Here is a 15,328-nt window from a genome sequence, read left to right on the forward strand (position 1 = left end):
TATACGTAAAATTGTTTTTATTTCACAACAAGCTGTCTAGAGATAGGCAGGGGCTGGCGCAGCTTGACAACATGCAGTGGCATCTCAGCGGCTCTCTGGGCCCTTCCTGCCCTCATGGCTGAAGGGACTACTGCAGCTCCAGCAGCCGCCGCAGCGTTGCTGCGGGAAGAGGGAGCAGAGGTGCCCTCGCTGTGTCCATCGTGTCACTCAGGAAGCAAAAGTCTTCCCAGGCGTCCCCCAGCCAAAGTCACCCGAGCTGCCCGAGAGGCCGGGAGAACTCACGGGGGAAGGGGAAGGGCAGGGGGTGGAGAATGGGTGGGTCACCAACACAATCTAACTCAAGTAAAATTAATTTCTCTTTCAAAATGGTATATATAGCAAGAAATTCCTGTCAATAATTTTAAGATTATAACTTAAAACTCAGTTCTGTTTTCGACCAAGACATATTTTTAACAGATGCACTTCCGCTGTACTACTTTTTCTTTTTTACTCCTAACATTCTAGAATGGGATGGAAGTAAAATTAATGTTTCAAGAAAGAGTGGGTAAAAAAAAAAACAAGTGGCCAACAGTGACAAAATACTTCCAACTGCTCCTCTACTCAGTTATTGTCCTTCCACACCGAAGAACATCTGGAAAACCTCCCCACACCCTTTGGCATTTAAAAACTGATACAGCTGACCAAAGTCCATGTGGTTTCCTCTGGCTCCATTAACACTGAACACTTTTTCTTCAAAACCTGAAAATTTTCTTTGTCTTTCCATTTCATCATTTGTGCCATCCAAAGGAATGTCTTCTCGGTGGCGAATCAAAATTCTCTTCCAGTTTAATTTTCTGAGCCTGAAAAGAAATTTTCAAAGTAGAAAATTTGAAATTATGTTGTGCATTCTAGGCCACTGAAAATATTGCCCTAGAAGTGAAGAAACCTTTTCAGTTTTATGTCAGGGATGTATTTTAATCAAATATGATTCTAGTCATAACCCTATCCCCAAACTCATTTATTGCCATTATCACTGATGTGGAAATTGCTGAATCTCAAACTCCGAAAAGGGACTTCTCAGAAACTCACTCAAGGGTGTCTGTGGAGAAATGAGACAATTGGACATTTCCGTGTTTCACAGGGAATACACGGCTCAAGATGAGGGAAGGATCGGCTCCACGGGGATGGAGGGTCTTGGTTTGGCATCTGCTTATGGACATCTCCCAGGTGCACTGGGTCAGGTAAGGGATGTGATGTTGACCACACGGGAGTTCTATTTGATCCACTGACTTGAGGCTGAATTCCCATGAGATACACCCTCAGGGTCACACTTAGTCCTAGATCTCCAGTTCTAGTTCAGCACTAAAATGACGGACACAGCACACAAAATTTGTGAAAGCAAACCTGGACCAGAATTCTTCACAAGCACTTTGTAGGCCTTCCACACCGACAACACCTGGTTTCCCTGGCATGCTGAACCCAGACAGGGAAAGCTCCTTCGCCCACTCCAGAATATGCTTCCTTTTGCCTTTGTTGTAGATGTGATGGCTATAGATCCAGAGTCTCGTGAGAACGAGAAGGGTGGGCGGGACTGCACCTGCTGGAGTGGGAAGAGGGGCGGTGTCTCTGCTGACATAGCCAGGGGCGTGTTCTCTCACCCAGTCAGCGGCGTGCAACACACAGACATCTCCGAGGCAATTCTTCTGCAGGTGTGCGGTCAGATCTGTGTTCAGCTGAGTCTGCTGGGATCTACTTAACGATAGTGACCTGGTACAAAATATATGGGAGAAAAAAATTAAATCAATTTTCTTGGAACAGAAAACAAACTCAAGAATTGCTTTTATCACCCAATTAATTTTGAACTCTGAAGTTAGCCAGCTCCTGTGACACACCTGACAGTGATTTCAGGCAGGACTGCAGGGTATTTAAAGGGAAGAATACAGGCCAGAGAAAACACCACCTGATCAAAGAGAAGAAAAAAGCCCTAAGCGTTGTTTTAAGTCTTGACCTGTTTCAATTCTCCCAAAAGCAAAACTGAATTACCATTGCTCCTGCAGATACATCTAGGTTCATGTTGATTGTAAAGTACACTTTCGAAGATCGCCCCTCCATTGACCTCTTTTCAATGCAATCTTTCAGTTCTGCAACAGCCAGCTGGTCATTCACTATGAGCTCATTCTCACCAGGGAACATGCTGGCCAGCAGGTCTAACTCAGAGAGCTGGGCCTCAGCCTGTTCCATCTCAACCATTTCCAGCTACCTATAGGTTTCTACAGAAAAAAGAATAAGACAAATAACATATACAATCTTGGAAGAACTTTACAGGTTATTTAAAATGCATTTGACTTCTTTATAAAATGTATAATTTAATCAGAATATCTTTCCCATTATTCTACTTTATAATGTGTTGTAATATGTATGTAATAGATGTAATATGTTAAGGACCTAAAGTGTGGGACAATCCAGTGAGAACAGTAAAACGTTAATAATAACCAGGAACCAATTCCTACGTATCTAGATAGTTGATCTGGCTTCTTGAGCTACCACAATAGGTAATTTCACGAAAGAAATCTAATTATGGAGTCAAAAGCCCTATCAGTGGCCAAGAAAGAGAAAATAAAGACTGCTAATTATCCCACAGCTCAAGTAACCACTGTTAACATTAGAAATTACAAGACTAGAAAATTAAAGTAGTAGAGAAAAAATTTAAAATTAAGGTATGTGCCCTGGCCGAATAGCTCAAATGGTGGGAGTGTTGTCCCGTTATGCCAAGGTCGTGCGTTCCATCCCGTGCCAGGGCACACACGAGAGCCAACCAAAGAACGCATCAGTAAGCGGAATAACAAATTGTCTGTCTGTCTCCCCCTCCCTTCCCCCAATCTGAAGTCAATAAATAAGAAAAGTTTAAAATGATACCGTTTTCTGCTGGTAGTCTCTCCTACCTAAGTCCCCAATCCAAGGCAAAGAGTTTTTGGTGTGTTGTATCTGAAAAAGTTTTAAGCATTATATGTAAACATATAAAAACATATGCTGGTATAACATGTAAATGTATGTAGAGAGTGAGATACAGAAACATAATTGAAATGTCTCCAAAGGGGATGATACATCCATGTCTCCCCACCTCCCCAAACCACACTCAGCAGAGCGACACGCCGTCAGCACAGGGCAACCACTGTCTCTCTGGTGGGCAGCTGTCCTACTGGGTCATGCAGATAATTCGTAATTTACTGCATTCCCTGCCTTGGACATTTGGGTTGTTTCCACAGTGTGGGGGTTCTTTTTATATGCACAGTGTGATGAACATATATATTTAGTTTGGTGAATACTCTATTCAAGGGTAAGTTTGTAGAGATGGCTTGTCGAAACAACAGGCACAACATTGTAAATTCTGCTAGATGTCACTGAGTTGCCTTCTAGAAAGTTACCATGTGGAAATTTAAAATTTTCACGTAGTTCCCGCCTTTAAAAAATTATTAACACATCGTCTTGTAATGGTGTTTTGTGTCTGTGTGTGACATTCAAACAAGGTTTTCAGGCCAGGTAGGACTCCTAACAACAGACAAAGAGGGCAGCAGAGCTGATAAAGTACTTGAAGAAATAATGGCTGAAAACTTCCAACTGTGTCAAAAGGTGAAGAGAAATTCAAAAAGCTGAACATATCTCAAGCAGAATGGACCCAGATAAATCCATATCAAAACACATCATGGTCAAAGTTCTGAAAATTAAAAACAAAGCCAATATACTAAAAGCAGCAAGAGAGAAATAAAACTTAGCTATGAGGGAAAAAAATTCATTTAAGAGGGCACTTCTCATCAGAAACTATGAAGGCCAGAAAGAAGAGACATATTTTTCCACTGCTGAAAGTAAAGAAAGATCATCCTACAATACTAGATCCTGTGACAATACCCTTCAGGAATGAAGGGGAAATCAAGACATTCTAAGAGGAATGAAACAACTACTAACAGTTGGCTAAATGTGGGTAAAAGGAAAAAGGAAAGGACTTTAACTTTCCAATTCATGTGCTTCAATATTACTTGTAGTTTCATGATTAGCCTGCAGTTCTTCTAAATACAGAAGGAAGAAAGGTTACACTTCTGAAAAAGAAAGATCTCAATCCCATTGCTATAAAGGAAAACATGCTTACCTCCTCTGTAAAACCAAACACCATTATTTAGGGTCTTGGTCTGTTCATGGAATCCTTTCTCCTCTTTGGTAAAGGTTCACTGAGCTGCTACTGTATGCAGAGCCTCACCCATCCTTCCTTCCTGGAGCTTTCTATTTAGTGTGAGGATCAGGAGATAAATCCAACAAGACCTAGAACAATGAAGATAAAAAGACCTGGTAAGTAACCAGTGCAGGTATTATCTGGGGAATGCAAATGAGGGCACAATGACGTGGACGTGGGCCACCAGAAAAGATTTGGTGACGTGGCAGGATGAGTGGAGCACTGGAGGAAGGGAAGACTCGGAAGAGAGGAGCGGGAGCCCCAGGGGGACGGAGCAGGAAGGTCCGTGAGGCAGGGGGCACCGAGGGTAGCATAGGCCTGAACTGTCCTTCCTCACATGCCAAGGCGTAATTCAGAGGCTCACGGTTTGGACTATTTTCTCTTGTGCTCCTTACTTGCTGTTTGTCCCCGGGACCTGTTCTGGCCTTTCTTTTCCCTCTGGACAGTTGACCTCTGCAGCCTACAGCACCAGACCCTTCTGCCTTTCTTGCGGTTGGGTTCAGCCAATGTGCTGGCAGGCAGTGGGAGGATGGGAGAAGAAAGAATTCACGGTACTTCTTCACTGGTCTTCTCTGCGTTGGTAGGATTTTGACAACGGTGGTGACCAGCTATAGACCACATCTTCTGCAGGCAGCCCTTGTTCCACAACTCCAGCAGACCTCTCGGGCCTAGGGGTAGGTGTGCTTCCTTTAAACTTGGCCATGTTCTGTAAATAGCCTCTTTATTAAGATTTTTTCCAAGTTTCATAGTTGAGCATATGTTTATTTTCTTCCAGATTCAAGTCCTCTTAACTTGCACTCAACAATGTCCTTGCAGTGACTAAGTATAGCGTCTACTAGATGTATTCAGAGCAAGAGGCTGTAAGAGAAAAAAGTTAACCTAACTGGTGGCTTGGCAACAGTGCTGCAATCCGAGGGGAAAGAATGGCATGTTAGGGTCTCCCGAGGGCGGAGAAGCTAACCCACCCTACAGCTACACAGGCGAATGAAGCTGGTAGTTTCGCAGACTCAGAAGCAGGAAATGCCACACCTTGAGAGCGGATCTGCTCCTGACAAGCTGCCTCACATGGTCATTACGAAGCCTTCTAGGAACATGTCTCTCTAATCAAGTCTTCTTTGTTTCATCCAATATGCTTGGATCATTTCTTTAACATCAGAAAATGGTACTTGGCCAACAATTTAGCTAGTTCGTTGTAGGGTCGTTTTAAAGAGCAAAAGAACTTTCACTGAAAAAAGGAAGTGAATTACTCAAGGTGGCAGATCATGAGCTGCCATGGGTCCTATCAAAAACACGCCCAAGACTGTGGGTGTGGCGCCACGGGACTGGATATCAGGGGTAAGTGGACACGAATCAGGAACACATGAAGTGCTCTCACACATGCTGGGCTGCTGCACTCATCAGAGTGTAAATCGGTGCCAACGCCACTTCATTCCTAATGCCAGTGTGTTTCCATCTGAAGTCCAGGATGCCAGTGCCGCACCAGGGAAAAAATTGGTGTTTTGTTTAAGTGAGTTACTGAAATGAAGAATGGCACAAAGTTCAACAGGTTTCTTTAGGGTGACCACGGGCCATCCTACTGTCCTGACTGATCTAGCATTTATCTTAGACAAAAGGGACACTTGGACAATAAATTATATGGGCACATTTTTTGTGTGTGGCTGTACTGTTAGATCCCAATATGCACCATGAATCTCTTAGAGGAGGAGTTCATATGCATAGCATCCCAAACTCACTTGACCCTAGGTCATTTTTTCCAGACAGTGACATTAGCTCTTCCCTACACAGATCAGGAATCCCTGGTTGTTATCTAGCCACTTCAATTTAAGTAGTTGATTACCACAGCTACCCACTATCTTCACAGAGTCCTTTAAACACAGTGTTTTCTTCACTAGCAAGTGATTTCATACAATTTCAATGTCCTACTATTTTCACTTGGCATCGTAGCTTAAGCATTTGCTGTTACTAAAAAAAAACCCCATAAATATTTATACTTTCTGTACTTATTTGAATTCTACAAATATCTTTTCTAGCCTCTTTTGAAGTTGAAGACTCCAGGAAACAACTCATTGGGTGGTTATTAGAGGAAATGAATTCACTGTGGTCTTTTGATTGTAGCAGTTTATATATACTGTTGCCAGACTGCCAAAGCACCACTTACCAACTGTGACCCTAGGCAGGTGGTTGGTTCCTCTGTGCCGCAGTCTCACAGTCTCCGAAATGGAACGACAGGATTGCAGTGAGGACTGGCTGAGGCAAGTGGGCAAACTGCGTGAACCAGTGCTTGGCAACAGAGGAAATGCTAGAAAAGTGCTGCTACTACTGGTGCTGGCCACTCATTCCACAAAGGTTTCTTCAGTGCCTATTGTGTCCAGCACTGTCCTTGGCACCAAGATTTTAACAATGAACAGAAGCAAAAACAAAACAACTCTGTTGTCACCCCTGGCTAGCGTGGCTCAGTGGACTGAGTGCTTGACTGTGAACCAAAGGGTCACCACAGCCTCCATTCCCAGTCAGGGCACAGGCCTGGGTTGCGGGTTAGGTTCCCCAGTATGGGGCACACGAGAGGCAACCACACATTGATGTTTCTCTCCCTTTCTCCTTCCCTTCCCCCCTAAAAATAAATAATTTTTTTAAAGTTTAGTGCATAAATCTTCATAGGTGCATCTTCTACTTGGTGTTTTGTAGGCATTTTTCAATTTCATTAAATAATCTAGTTTTTCTCCAAGTTTTATCGCAAAGTTGAGAATTTTACAGTGAAACAGTGGAGCAATCTTCAAAGGAAGGAATGGGGGGGTGACTCTGTTCCCCAGGGAACACTCAATAAAGTCTGAGAACATTTTGGGTTGTCACAATGGAGGGGTGTTTTTGGCACCTAATGGGTAGGGCCCAGGGATGCTGCTCCAGTTACTACAATACACATGACACTCCCCTACAGATAATAAGTTTTGCTGGTCCAAAATGTGCATGGTGCTGAGGTCAAGAAACTGACCTAAACACTTTTAACATTTTTATTTAGCAGCTTCCTCATACATCCAATCCATCTACCAATCCGTCCATTCTCATGCATCTCAAAGTAAATTACAGACATTAGTATACTTCTCCCTACTTCGGCATGAATAATATTAGTATGCAAATTAGTATTTTTTCCTTTTGAGGTAAAAATGGAATGCATATCGTGGGTCTTGACACCTTTGTACAACCGTGTAACTCAAACCCTTTGTCAGTCCCTGCCCAGCCCCCCTCAAGGCAGCCACTGCCCTGGTTTTTCGCCATAATTCGACTGGCCTATCCTAGAACTTCATAAGGTGGAATCATACAGTAGGTACTTGGGTGTATGGATTGTATCACAGTTTTACAATTCATCCATGTTCTCGCAGTAGTAGTTTCTGTTTATTGCTTAGTGGTATGTCATGTGACTATACCTTTTTCCATTCTTTTGATGGAAACGCGGCTGTTTGTGGCTGCTATGAACATTTTTGTACAAGCATCTCATTGATAACTATTTCTTCAGTAAGAACTAAACACTATGTTCTGGACACTTCTAGGTACTAGATGTGCGGCAATGAACAAGACAAAGATGTCCCAACTCTCAAGGGGTTCACAATTACCTGTTCGTATGGGGTTCGGGTGGGGGAGGGACGTACATACATAACCAAACATGAAAGAAAAATACCAGATGGTGGTAACTGCTGGGCAAAGAAGTAGCGCAGGGTGAAGCAAGTGAGCAAGGAGCGGTGTCCTACGTCGCCCAGCCGTTTTTCTGGGACACGGCGACGTTCGCGCTGTGCAGAGCCACAGCGAGATGCCTCCTACGGAGCACGAGGGGAACAGGGTTGTGTGTGGGGGGGGGGGGCAGGTGGGCGGACGGCCACAGGACTGTTTCAGAACAGAAACAAAAGCCTACGTGCTTAGTAAGAGAGCCGGTACAACAGTGTCAGCAGCACCAGGCAGGAGGGCCAGTACCCTCGAGTCAGCCAACAGGACTCCGGCCAATTCAGCAGGCCGGGAGGCCACTTTCCTCCCGGGGCTGATAAGGATGAAATTCGTTGGTTTGGCTGTGAGTTGCTACTTCTGTCCCTGACCTGAGTCTCCGTGGGCACCTGCAGCTCTCTGCCTCGAGTCAGCTGAGCACGGGATGTGGCGCCCGCAGTCCTGCACGCGCAGACGGAGCGTTCCGGCGGGGCGGAGTCAGACCGTCCACACGCCCAGGGTCGTGCGCGCCCGGCAGTTAGCAGCTGCCGAGATTTAAAGGCGCTCGCTCAGCGGGCCTTCCGACGCCCTCTGTCTGACGAAGGCGCCGTCAAGGAGGCTGCACACCTTCGACGGCCGCCAGGAACCCACCCTTGCGAGCAACGAACAGGAAACCAACCCACCAGCTAGCAGGGGAACTCACTCACGTCTGGACTTCCGGCGCGAGCCGCGCGCAGGCGCAGAGGCGGCAGCGCTGCTGGACTCGGGGCCAACGCCACTTCCCACGATGCCGCGCAGCGGAAGTTGCCGTTTTCTGGTGGCCACTCTGGCTTCCGCTCTGTCGCTTGTTACTCGTCACCGGGAGGAAGACGACGCTGGCTGACCAGAGGCCCATGAGGAGCTGCAGTTATGGGCGCTGTTGCTGTGGGTGAGTTCGGCTCCGCTGACTCGCAGCCGTCGCCCGCGCGCCCTCCTGCGCCCCGGGAACATTAAGGTCCCGCTCGGCCTCGCTCTCTTCTCCACAGCCACTCTGCTTTAGGGGCGGTTCCCGGCCTCGGCCCGGTACCGCGTCCTCATTGGCCTCACGTCCTGTCACTCCCAGGAGCTGGCCAATGAGTTTTCGGTGCTGGCTCCCCTCTCGACCTGGGGGACCCCGGCGGCTCCCGCAGCGAGGCGGCGGCGGCAGGGGAGGGGCGTGGTTCGCGACTGGGCGGGGTCGGTGCGACGCAGGTTCGCTGCGCTCGGTGCAAGCCTCTCGCGGTTAATGCGACCGCGCACGCGTGGGACTCCGCGGGCGGCGGACGGGGCCGGGGCTGCATTAACGCGAGAGGCGGCGCGACCGGCTTTCCTTTCAACGTTGCGTGGAGTCCCGCAGAGTCTTTTGGCTAAGAATCCCGCCGTCGTCCGAAGACTCGGCTGAAAAACTGAGTATGACTTAGGGGCGCTCCACAGCCGGCGGCACCACTCACTGCACTCTCTGGGCGTGTCTCTTTAGATGCCCTTCGTAGTTGCCAGAAATTTTGTGGCGCTCTTCGCGCGGAATTGAAGTCGCCCCCCGGCCCTCGCCGCGCAGCGTTTCGGGTGTCCCCCGGAGCCCCGGCCGCCGCAGCTCTCACGGCAGATCTGCCACCGCGCTGCGCTCTCCCTCGCGCCGCCCCCTCTTCTTCTGTCCGCGGGGACGGGGTCGCCGCGTTCTTCCGTGCGTGCCTCGGCACGTTGCAGCCTTCCCTCGTGCGTCGGGAGCCCCCTCTTTTTCTGTGTCTTGAGGACCCCACCTTACTGACACCTTCCTCGCTATAGGCAGTTCGGAAGCAATGCCGGAAACCGCCTTTTCTCTCCCAGGGCTGTAGCTTCCAGTGCAGGAATTGCACGTGCCCAGGGCAAGGATGTCCCGCTAGCTAGCGGGGCGAGGCAGAGGGCCCGGGGCCGGGGGGGGGGGGGGGGGCGCGTTTCGGAGTGCCGCTTAGCAAAGACTGATTGGAAATGCGAAAGACAGACCTGCCGCTTAGTTTCATCGCTGGCACTCTCAGCTCTTTCGTCGTCTCGTTGCTCAGTTTCCTCTTTTAGTGAAATGTTTCATTTAAACTTTAAATTTTAGAGGGTTGTTGTGAAAGCAGTCGCGGTGGTGATCATGCAAGGACTTGAAGGACCCAAAGCTCCATGTAATTAAACTTCAGCGGTTCTGTTTGAGGAGCAATGAGAGGCAGGATTGCCAGAGCACTGGGGACAGTTTTTAAAGGACCCTGAGGGCAAGGCTCAGCAATGTGGGGGGAGGGGGACTGTTCCGTGCTCCCCTCCGGAGGGGGCGTGATGGAAGTGGCTTCGTCGGGAGGCGCGTCTGGTGCCAGAGTGCAGCGCTGGTTAGAGAGAGTTCGACTGCAGGCAAGAAGTCGGTGCTGCTTCCCCCCGTAAAATCTACAATTCGAGATAAGATAAATTATGTTACATGTTATCTTTAGGGTGAGAAAAAGTACACGAAGTATACCTTGAATTATATATACCTCTATACTTTGTATTCTTTTGTTATCTTACCCATGTACTTTGTAAACATGGAACCTTGTTACATTTTAGATTGTCTTTGGAAAGGTTAACAATTACTTGATGTGGCACTAATTTTCATACAGACCTTTTTGAATAACCTTTAAGTACACTGACACATTAAGGACTAAAAGAGGAATACTTGCAAGTCTCTAAGACAGGATAGGGTGACAGCTAAGTAGCAGGATTAATTGGGAAGTGTATTCAAAACATACATTCCAGCCCTGGTGGGGTAGCTCAGTTGGCTGGAGCTTTGTTCCGGCACACCAAGGTTGTGGGTTGGATCCCAGTCGGGGCACATGCAAGAATCAACCAATGACTCCGTAAATAAGTGGAACAACAGATCAATACTTCTGTCTCTCTCTCTCAGTAATTAAAACAGAACAACACAAAAAACATATGCTCCATGTCTCACTTTTCACGTATGTCAGTGATTTTCAACTGGTGTGCTACAAGAATTTTTAAAACATGCAGTACCTGGCTATTTAGTCAGGGGCACTGACCTCTTTTCCCTTGGAGTATCAAGTAAAAAAAATGGCAACAGCCATCACAGTAGCTATTGGTGTGAGTGAATCAAAATTATACCTGGTTGGGTTTTTTTTTTTTTGGTCAGGTTGGCAAAAAAAAAAATGTAGTTTTTGGTGTGCCACATATTTTTAGTGATTAGTGTTTGTGTGTACTATGAGATGAAAAAAGTTGAAAATTGCTGATTTATGTGATCAGAATTTTAATAAGCACCCCAGGTCAAATAGCTATTATAGACACTTAAGTGATTTTGATGCTAAGTTATTGTAATGTATGTTAAATACAACTTTTCAAAATCATTACTGTTGTTTTAAAGTTAGGTGGACCTGTTTGTACTTTCAGCACTTTCCATATTTGTTCATTTGTTGTAAGAATCATTTTTAATTTTTTAAGAGAAATTGTCAATTCAGTTTGCATAGACTGCACAGCTAAGAAAGGTACCTTGGAGGGAAAGGAAATCATCCCAGTGTCTCCAGCATCCCATGTGTGTGTGGCGAGAAGTCACATTCCAGTCAGGGTCAAGTGCTGAGATTTTCCATGGTCCGGGCAAGAAGACTTAGGTTTTCTCCTGACCTTTGCCTGTATTGAAAACTTCTTAACCTTACTAAGATTCTGTTTCCTAGGCTATGAAGCAAGAGCGAGACTATCTATTCTGTCTACTTGGGGAGTTTTCATTGTCATGACACATGTGGATGGTCTTTTTTCAATTACAGTGTGTGATAGGAATGTAAAATTTTACCTCTGGCTGGGTTCTATTACTGTCTCTTTGAGAAGTATGAACAAACTTTTTCTTTTAATCAAGCTAACTTTATCTTGTTTTCTAGATTGTTATTTTGTGTCAGTAAGTAATCCATGAAGTGCCAACATGGGAAAGAAACGGACAAAGGGGAAAACTGTTCCAAATGATGATTCTTCTGAATCTTTAGGTATATTTCACCAATTGAACCCTTAAAGTGATGCTTATATCCCTAAGTGGACATACTTTAATATGTAAAAGTGGGATAAAAGTTTACATTATTGTTCTGTAACTTGTTTTCAAGCTAATGTTTATATCTAGTACATGTCATTTAATAGTCTTCAGTGTTTAAATGGCATGATTATTCTATTGACAAAAAAAGATCATGGGTGCATGCATATTTTGTGATTTATTTAGGGAATCTGTTGTTGTAATTTCAGGTAACTTTTAACTTTTCAGTGTTACTAATGAAGCAGTCGTAAACATTTCTGTCCCTAAATCTCTGTGCATATCCAGCTATCTTCTTTGTACAGACCTTAGACGGAAAATCGCTGGCTTAAATGGCGTAAACATTTTCAAGGCTCTGTTGGTTCTGTTGCCGAGTTACCTTCCAGAAATGTCTCACTAACTCATGCCCCCCAGAGCATGCTGCAGGGCCCCTTTCCTTGAACCCGTATCAGTCCTGATTAGTATCATTTGTAAAATTCTTTGCTGGTTTGCTCGTTGAAAAGGGCTCGTTGTCTTCTTTTTAGTTCATGTCTCTGACTACTTACTGGGATTTAGTAGCCTTTCTATGATCTCATTTGCCTTAATAGTCTCGTGGTGCAAACTCCTTGGACATAAAGCTCTTCGTGCCACTTGACTCATCTCCAAACCTCCTGGGTCTCTGAAACAACTGATGCCCTTTTGAGTGGTTCTCAGAGCCCTTTACTGACCTGTTCCCAAAAGCACTTCCAGCCCCAGCTGCTTGTGTCTACACAGGTGTGCCTGCCATTCCGAGGGGACAGCACACACTTCTACATTCTATACCCTGTGCCTTTGCTCCTTGGACATGTCCTTTCAGATTGCTTTTAATCTCTGAGGTCATAGTTTAAAGTGTGAGCTTTGAAGTAAAAAAGACTTGAGTCCAAATTCTGGCTTAGCCACTTAGTAGCTATGTGACACTGGGCAGGAAATCTTAGTTTTCTCATCTGTCATTGGAGATTGCAGTGACTTCTGCCAGGATAGTTGTGAGAATTAAATGAGATAATGTGTGCAAAACATTTAGCGCAGTCTCAGGCTCATAGTAAGTATTTACTATCAGAATTTTTAAAAAGATTTTATTTATATTTTGGGAGAGAGGAAAGGAGGGAAAAAGAGATGGAGAGAAACATCAAGGTGTGGTTGCCTCTCATGCACCCCACCCCCCCCCATTGGGGACCTGGCTGCAACCCAGGCATGTGCCCTGACTGGGAATTGAACCAGCGACCCTTTGGTTTGCAGGCCAGCGCTCAGTCCACTGAGCCACACCAGCTGGGGCTTAGTACCGGAAATTTTAATTGTGGTTAGTATTTTCTAAGGCTGAACAGATGCAACTTTTGTTGAGTGTACTATGCAGTTGTGAAACTTTTGGGGACTTAGCCTTCTCTCCTTATGCAGCTGTACCGTGTTTTGGAGGTTGCTGTACATGTGTTTGTTTCCCTGTCCGTCCTACTGGAATGTGAGCTCCTCCCCGAGATGCACTGAGGCTCCATCACTCTAGGTTCCCTGGGTCCTGCCTCAGCGCCGGGCCAGCTGCCTGAAGGACAGGCCTGCTCTGCAAACATTTTAAAATAAAGAGAATGATAAATATGACACTAGAACTTAAGGAAATAGTTAAATAAATTAAAGTAAACTTTTGGTGGTGGTGGTTATACTCAGAACCAAAAAAACAGCAAAGTTTCAAATTTCTGTCAAGTCTATCACATAGTCAACTGATTCAGATGTCAAACAAATGTGGGTTATCAGATCACCTGACGATCTGTGTGCAGAGTAAGCTCACCTGGGAAGTTCACGCGAACGCTGAGCTCTGAGACTCTCCGAAGGCAGCCGCGTGTCGCCTCACATGCTCCTGTGTTGTCTGTTTTACCAGAACCTGTGTGCAGACACCTTAGGAAAGGGCTGGAGCAAGGTGGTTTGAAAAAGGCCTTAGTGAACGTGGAGTGGAATATTTGCCAAGACTGTAAGACGGACAATAAAGTAAAAGATAAATCGGAAGAAGCAACGGAAGAAGGCCCTTCAGTTTGGCTGTGTCTTAAATGTGGCCACCAGGTATGCCTAGGTTTTGCTTGGTGTGGGGTTTTCTACTCTGACCGCCCTTTAGAAGGTGTCGCCTGGGTACAGGGAGGGTAAGTAGGGTGCCAGCTCGCCTGCCGTGTTCCCTGGGGGCAGGTGCTGTGGCTGAGGTTGCTGGGATTCGGGTGCCTTACCTGGGTGTGTGCTGCTGCTACCCCCCCCCCCCCCAGAAGCTGGGAGGGAGAGCTGTGTGGAGCTGCAGGCCTCCGTGGGTCTGAGGACCTCTGGCCGTGGCACCTGGGCACAGAGCAGTCTTCAGTGGGCGTTCCCTGGGGTGGGGTGGGGGACTGGCCTTGACCAGGCCACTCCCTTTCTTTGAGGATAATTCCTGGGGGTGGACAGACAGCTGTGAGCTGGCAGCTGAGGGAAGCAGTCCCTGGCCCTGGGGGGCTCCCAGACAGGAGAGGCTGTGGTGTGGGTGGCCAGCGCCTCTAAGTCGCCTCCAAGGAGGCGAGTCAGGTTTGGGTTAGGGAACTGGGCTGCTGGCCATGACGCCTGAAGATGAGTCAGAGACCATGGTTTAAAAGTTTGCTTTTAAGTTGAAATTTTATTGAGATAATTACAGATCATGTGCAGTGGAAGAAATAACATGGAAATGTCACTGCACCTGCTGCCCAGCCTCTCTCAGTGGTAATGGGGTACAAAACTGGAATACGTCCCAACCAGTACCTTAGCACTGACGCACTCCCTGCGTCTTGGGTCTCCCGAGTTTTCCTTTTCCTGGAGCGTCCGTGTGTGTGTGTGTGTGTGTGTGTGTGTGTGAGTGTGAGTGTGAGTGTGAGACTCCATAACCACCACCACCACCACGGCTGAGGCCGAGTGGTCCCCACACCGTGTGGGCCTCTCTGCTGCCCTCGTGTGGCCATCCCTGCCCTCAGCCCCAGGCAGCCGCTCGTCGGCTATTTCTTAAACTGTGTCCTCAGGAAATGTTGGGTGCGAGGAACCACGCATCGCACAGCAGTCGGGCGGGCTCTTTCTCACTCGCACACGGACCAGAGACCGGTCCAGGCGGGGTGCCGGCAGCCGGCCCTTTCTTCCCGGGGAGCAGCATTTCCTGCCAGAGCCGTGCCGCTGCTGCGTGCGACTGGTCCCCTTCTGCAGGACGCCTGCGCCGACCCCGTTTTTTGGCAGTTTTGAATAAAGCTCTTATGAACATTTTTGCGCAAGTATTTATGTGAATTTAAGATTTCACTTTTCTGGAAAAAATACCCAGAAGTGCAACTGTTGAATCATGTGATAATTAAATGTTTAGTTTTCAAAGACGCGCTCCCAAACTGCTGTCCAGAGTGGCTGTGCGGCTGCACGCTCCTGCCGGCGGTGAT

At 46.8% G+C, this 15,328-nt stretch overlaps 2 protein-coding genes across 18 annotated transcripts in view; one reads left to right on the forward strand and one right to left on the reverse strand.

Annotated features, from left to right (window-relative positions):
- On the reverse strand, window positions 1–8,818 carry RWDD2B (RWD domain containing 2B). 11 transcript variants are annotated; one of them, XM_028503931.2, is made up of 7 exons: window positions 8,602–8,817; window positions 4,124–4,293; window positions 2,896–2,964; window positions 2,023–2,249; window positions 1,872–1,939; window positions 1,384–1,746; window positions 1–839 (listed from the first exon to the last, which is right to left on the reverse strand). In XM_028503931.2, exons 4-7 carry the CDS (start codon window positions 2,227–2,229, stop codon window positions 605–607), a joined length of 873 nt encoding a protein of 290 aa, XP_028359732.1. In that variant the 5' UTR covers window positions 2,230–2,249; window positions 2,896–2,964; window positions 4,124–4,293; window positions 8,602–8,817; the 3' UTR covers window positions 1–604. The 11 variants fall into 11 exon arrangements, with proteins under 11 accessions (XP_028359732.1, XP_035873290.1, XP_035873281.1 ...); XM_036017397.1 differs by lacking the exon at window positions 2,896–2,964 and having other exon boundaries at window positions 8,602–8,689; XM_036017388.1 differs by lacking the exon at window positions 2,896–2,964 and having other exon boundaries at window positions 1,384–1,749; window positions 8,602–8,689.
- USP16 (ubiquitin specific peptidase 16) overlaps window positions 8,696–15,328 on the forward strand; it is a 27,977-nt gene continuing 21,344 nt past the window's right edge. For 5 of the 7 annotated variants that reach the window (XM_028503927.2, XM_028503929.2, XM_028503928.2 and 2 more), the window contains exons 1-3: window positions 8,702–8,822; window positions 11,782–11,883; window positions 13,804–13,982. In XM_028503927.2, the coding sequence (XP_028359728.1) occupies window positions 11,823–11,883; window positions 13,804–13,982 (240 nt within the window). In that variant the 5' untranslated portion in view covers window positions 8,702–8,822; window positions 11,782–11,822. Of the gene's footprint in view, window positions 8,823–11,376; window positions 11,468–11,779; window positions 11,884–13,803; window positions 13,983–15,328 lie in introns of all 7 variants that reach the window. The other 2 variants (XM_036017384.1, XM_036017385.1) reach the window with 2 other exon arrangements.

Source organism: Phyllostomus discolor, chromosome 2, assembly GCF_004126475.2.
Source record: "Phyllostomus discolor isolate MPI-MPIP mPhyDis1 chromosome 2, mPhyDis1.pri.v3, whole genome shotgun sequence".
Lineage (NCBI taxonomy): Eukaryota > Metazoa > Chordata > Mammalia > Chiroptera > Phyllostomidae > Phyllostomus > Phyllostomus discolor.

Excerpts from the sequence above, each read along its gene's own strand:
- RWDD2B (XM_036017394.1), bottom strand. The coding sequence starts at position 2,229 with ATGGTTGAGATGGAACAGGCTGAGGCCCAGCTCTCTGAGTTAGACCTG. Across the intron at positions 1,750-1,871 it reads CTGCCTGAAATCACTGTCAG|CAGGTCACTATCGTTAAGTA; the intron begins GTGTGTCACAGG and ends TATATTTTGTAC. Across the intron at positions 840-1,383 it reads TGTGAAGAATTCTGGTCCAG|GCTCAGAAAATTAAACTGGA; the intron begins GTTTGCTTTCAC and ends ATTTCTTTTCAG.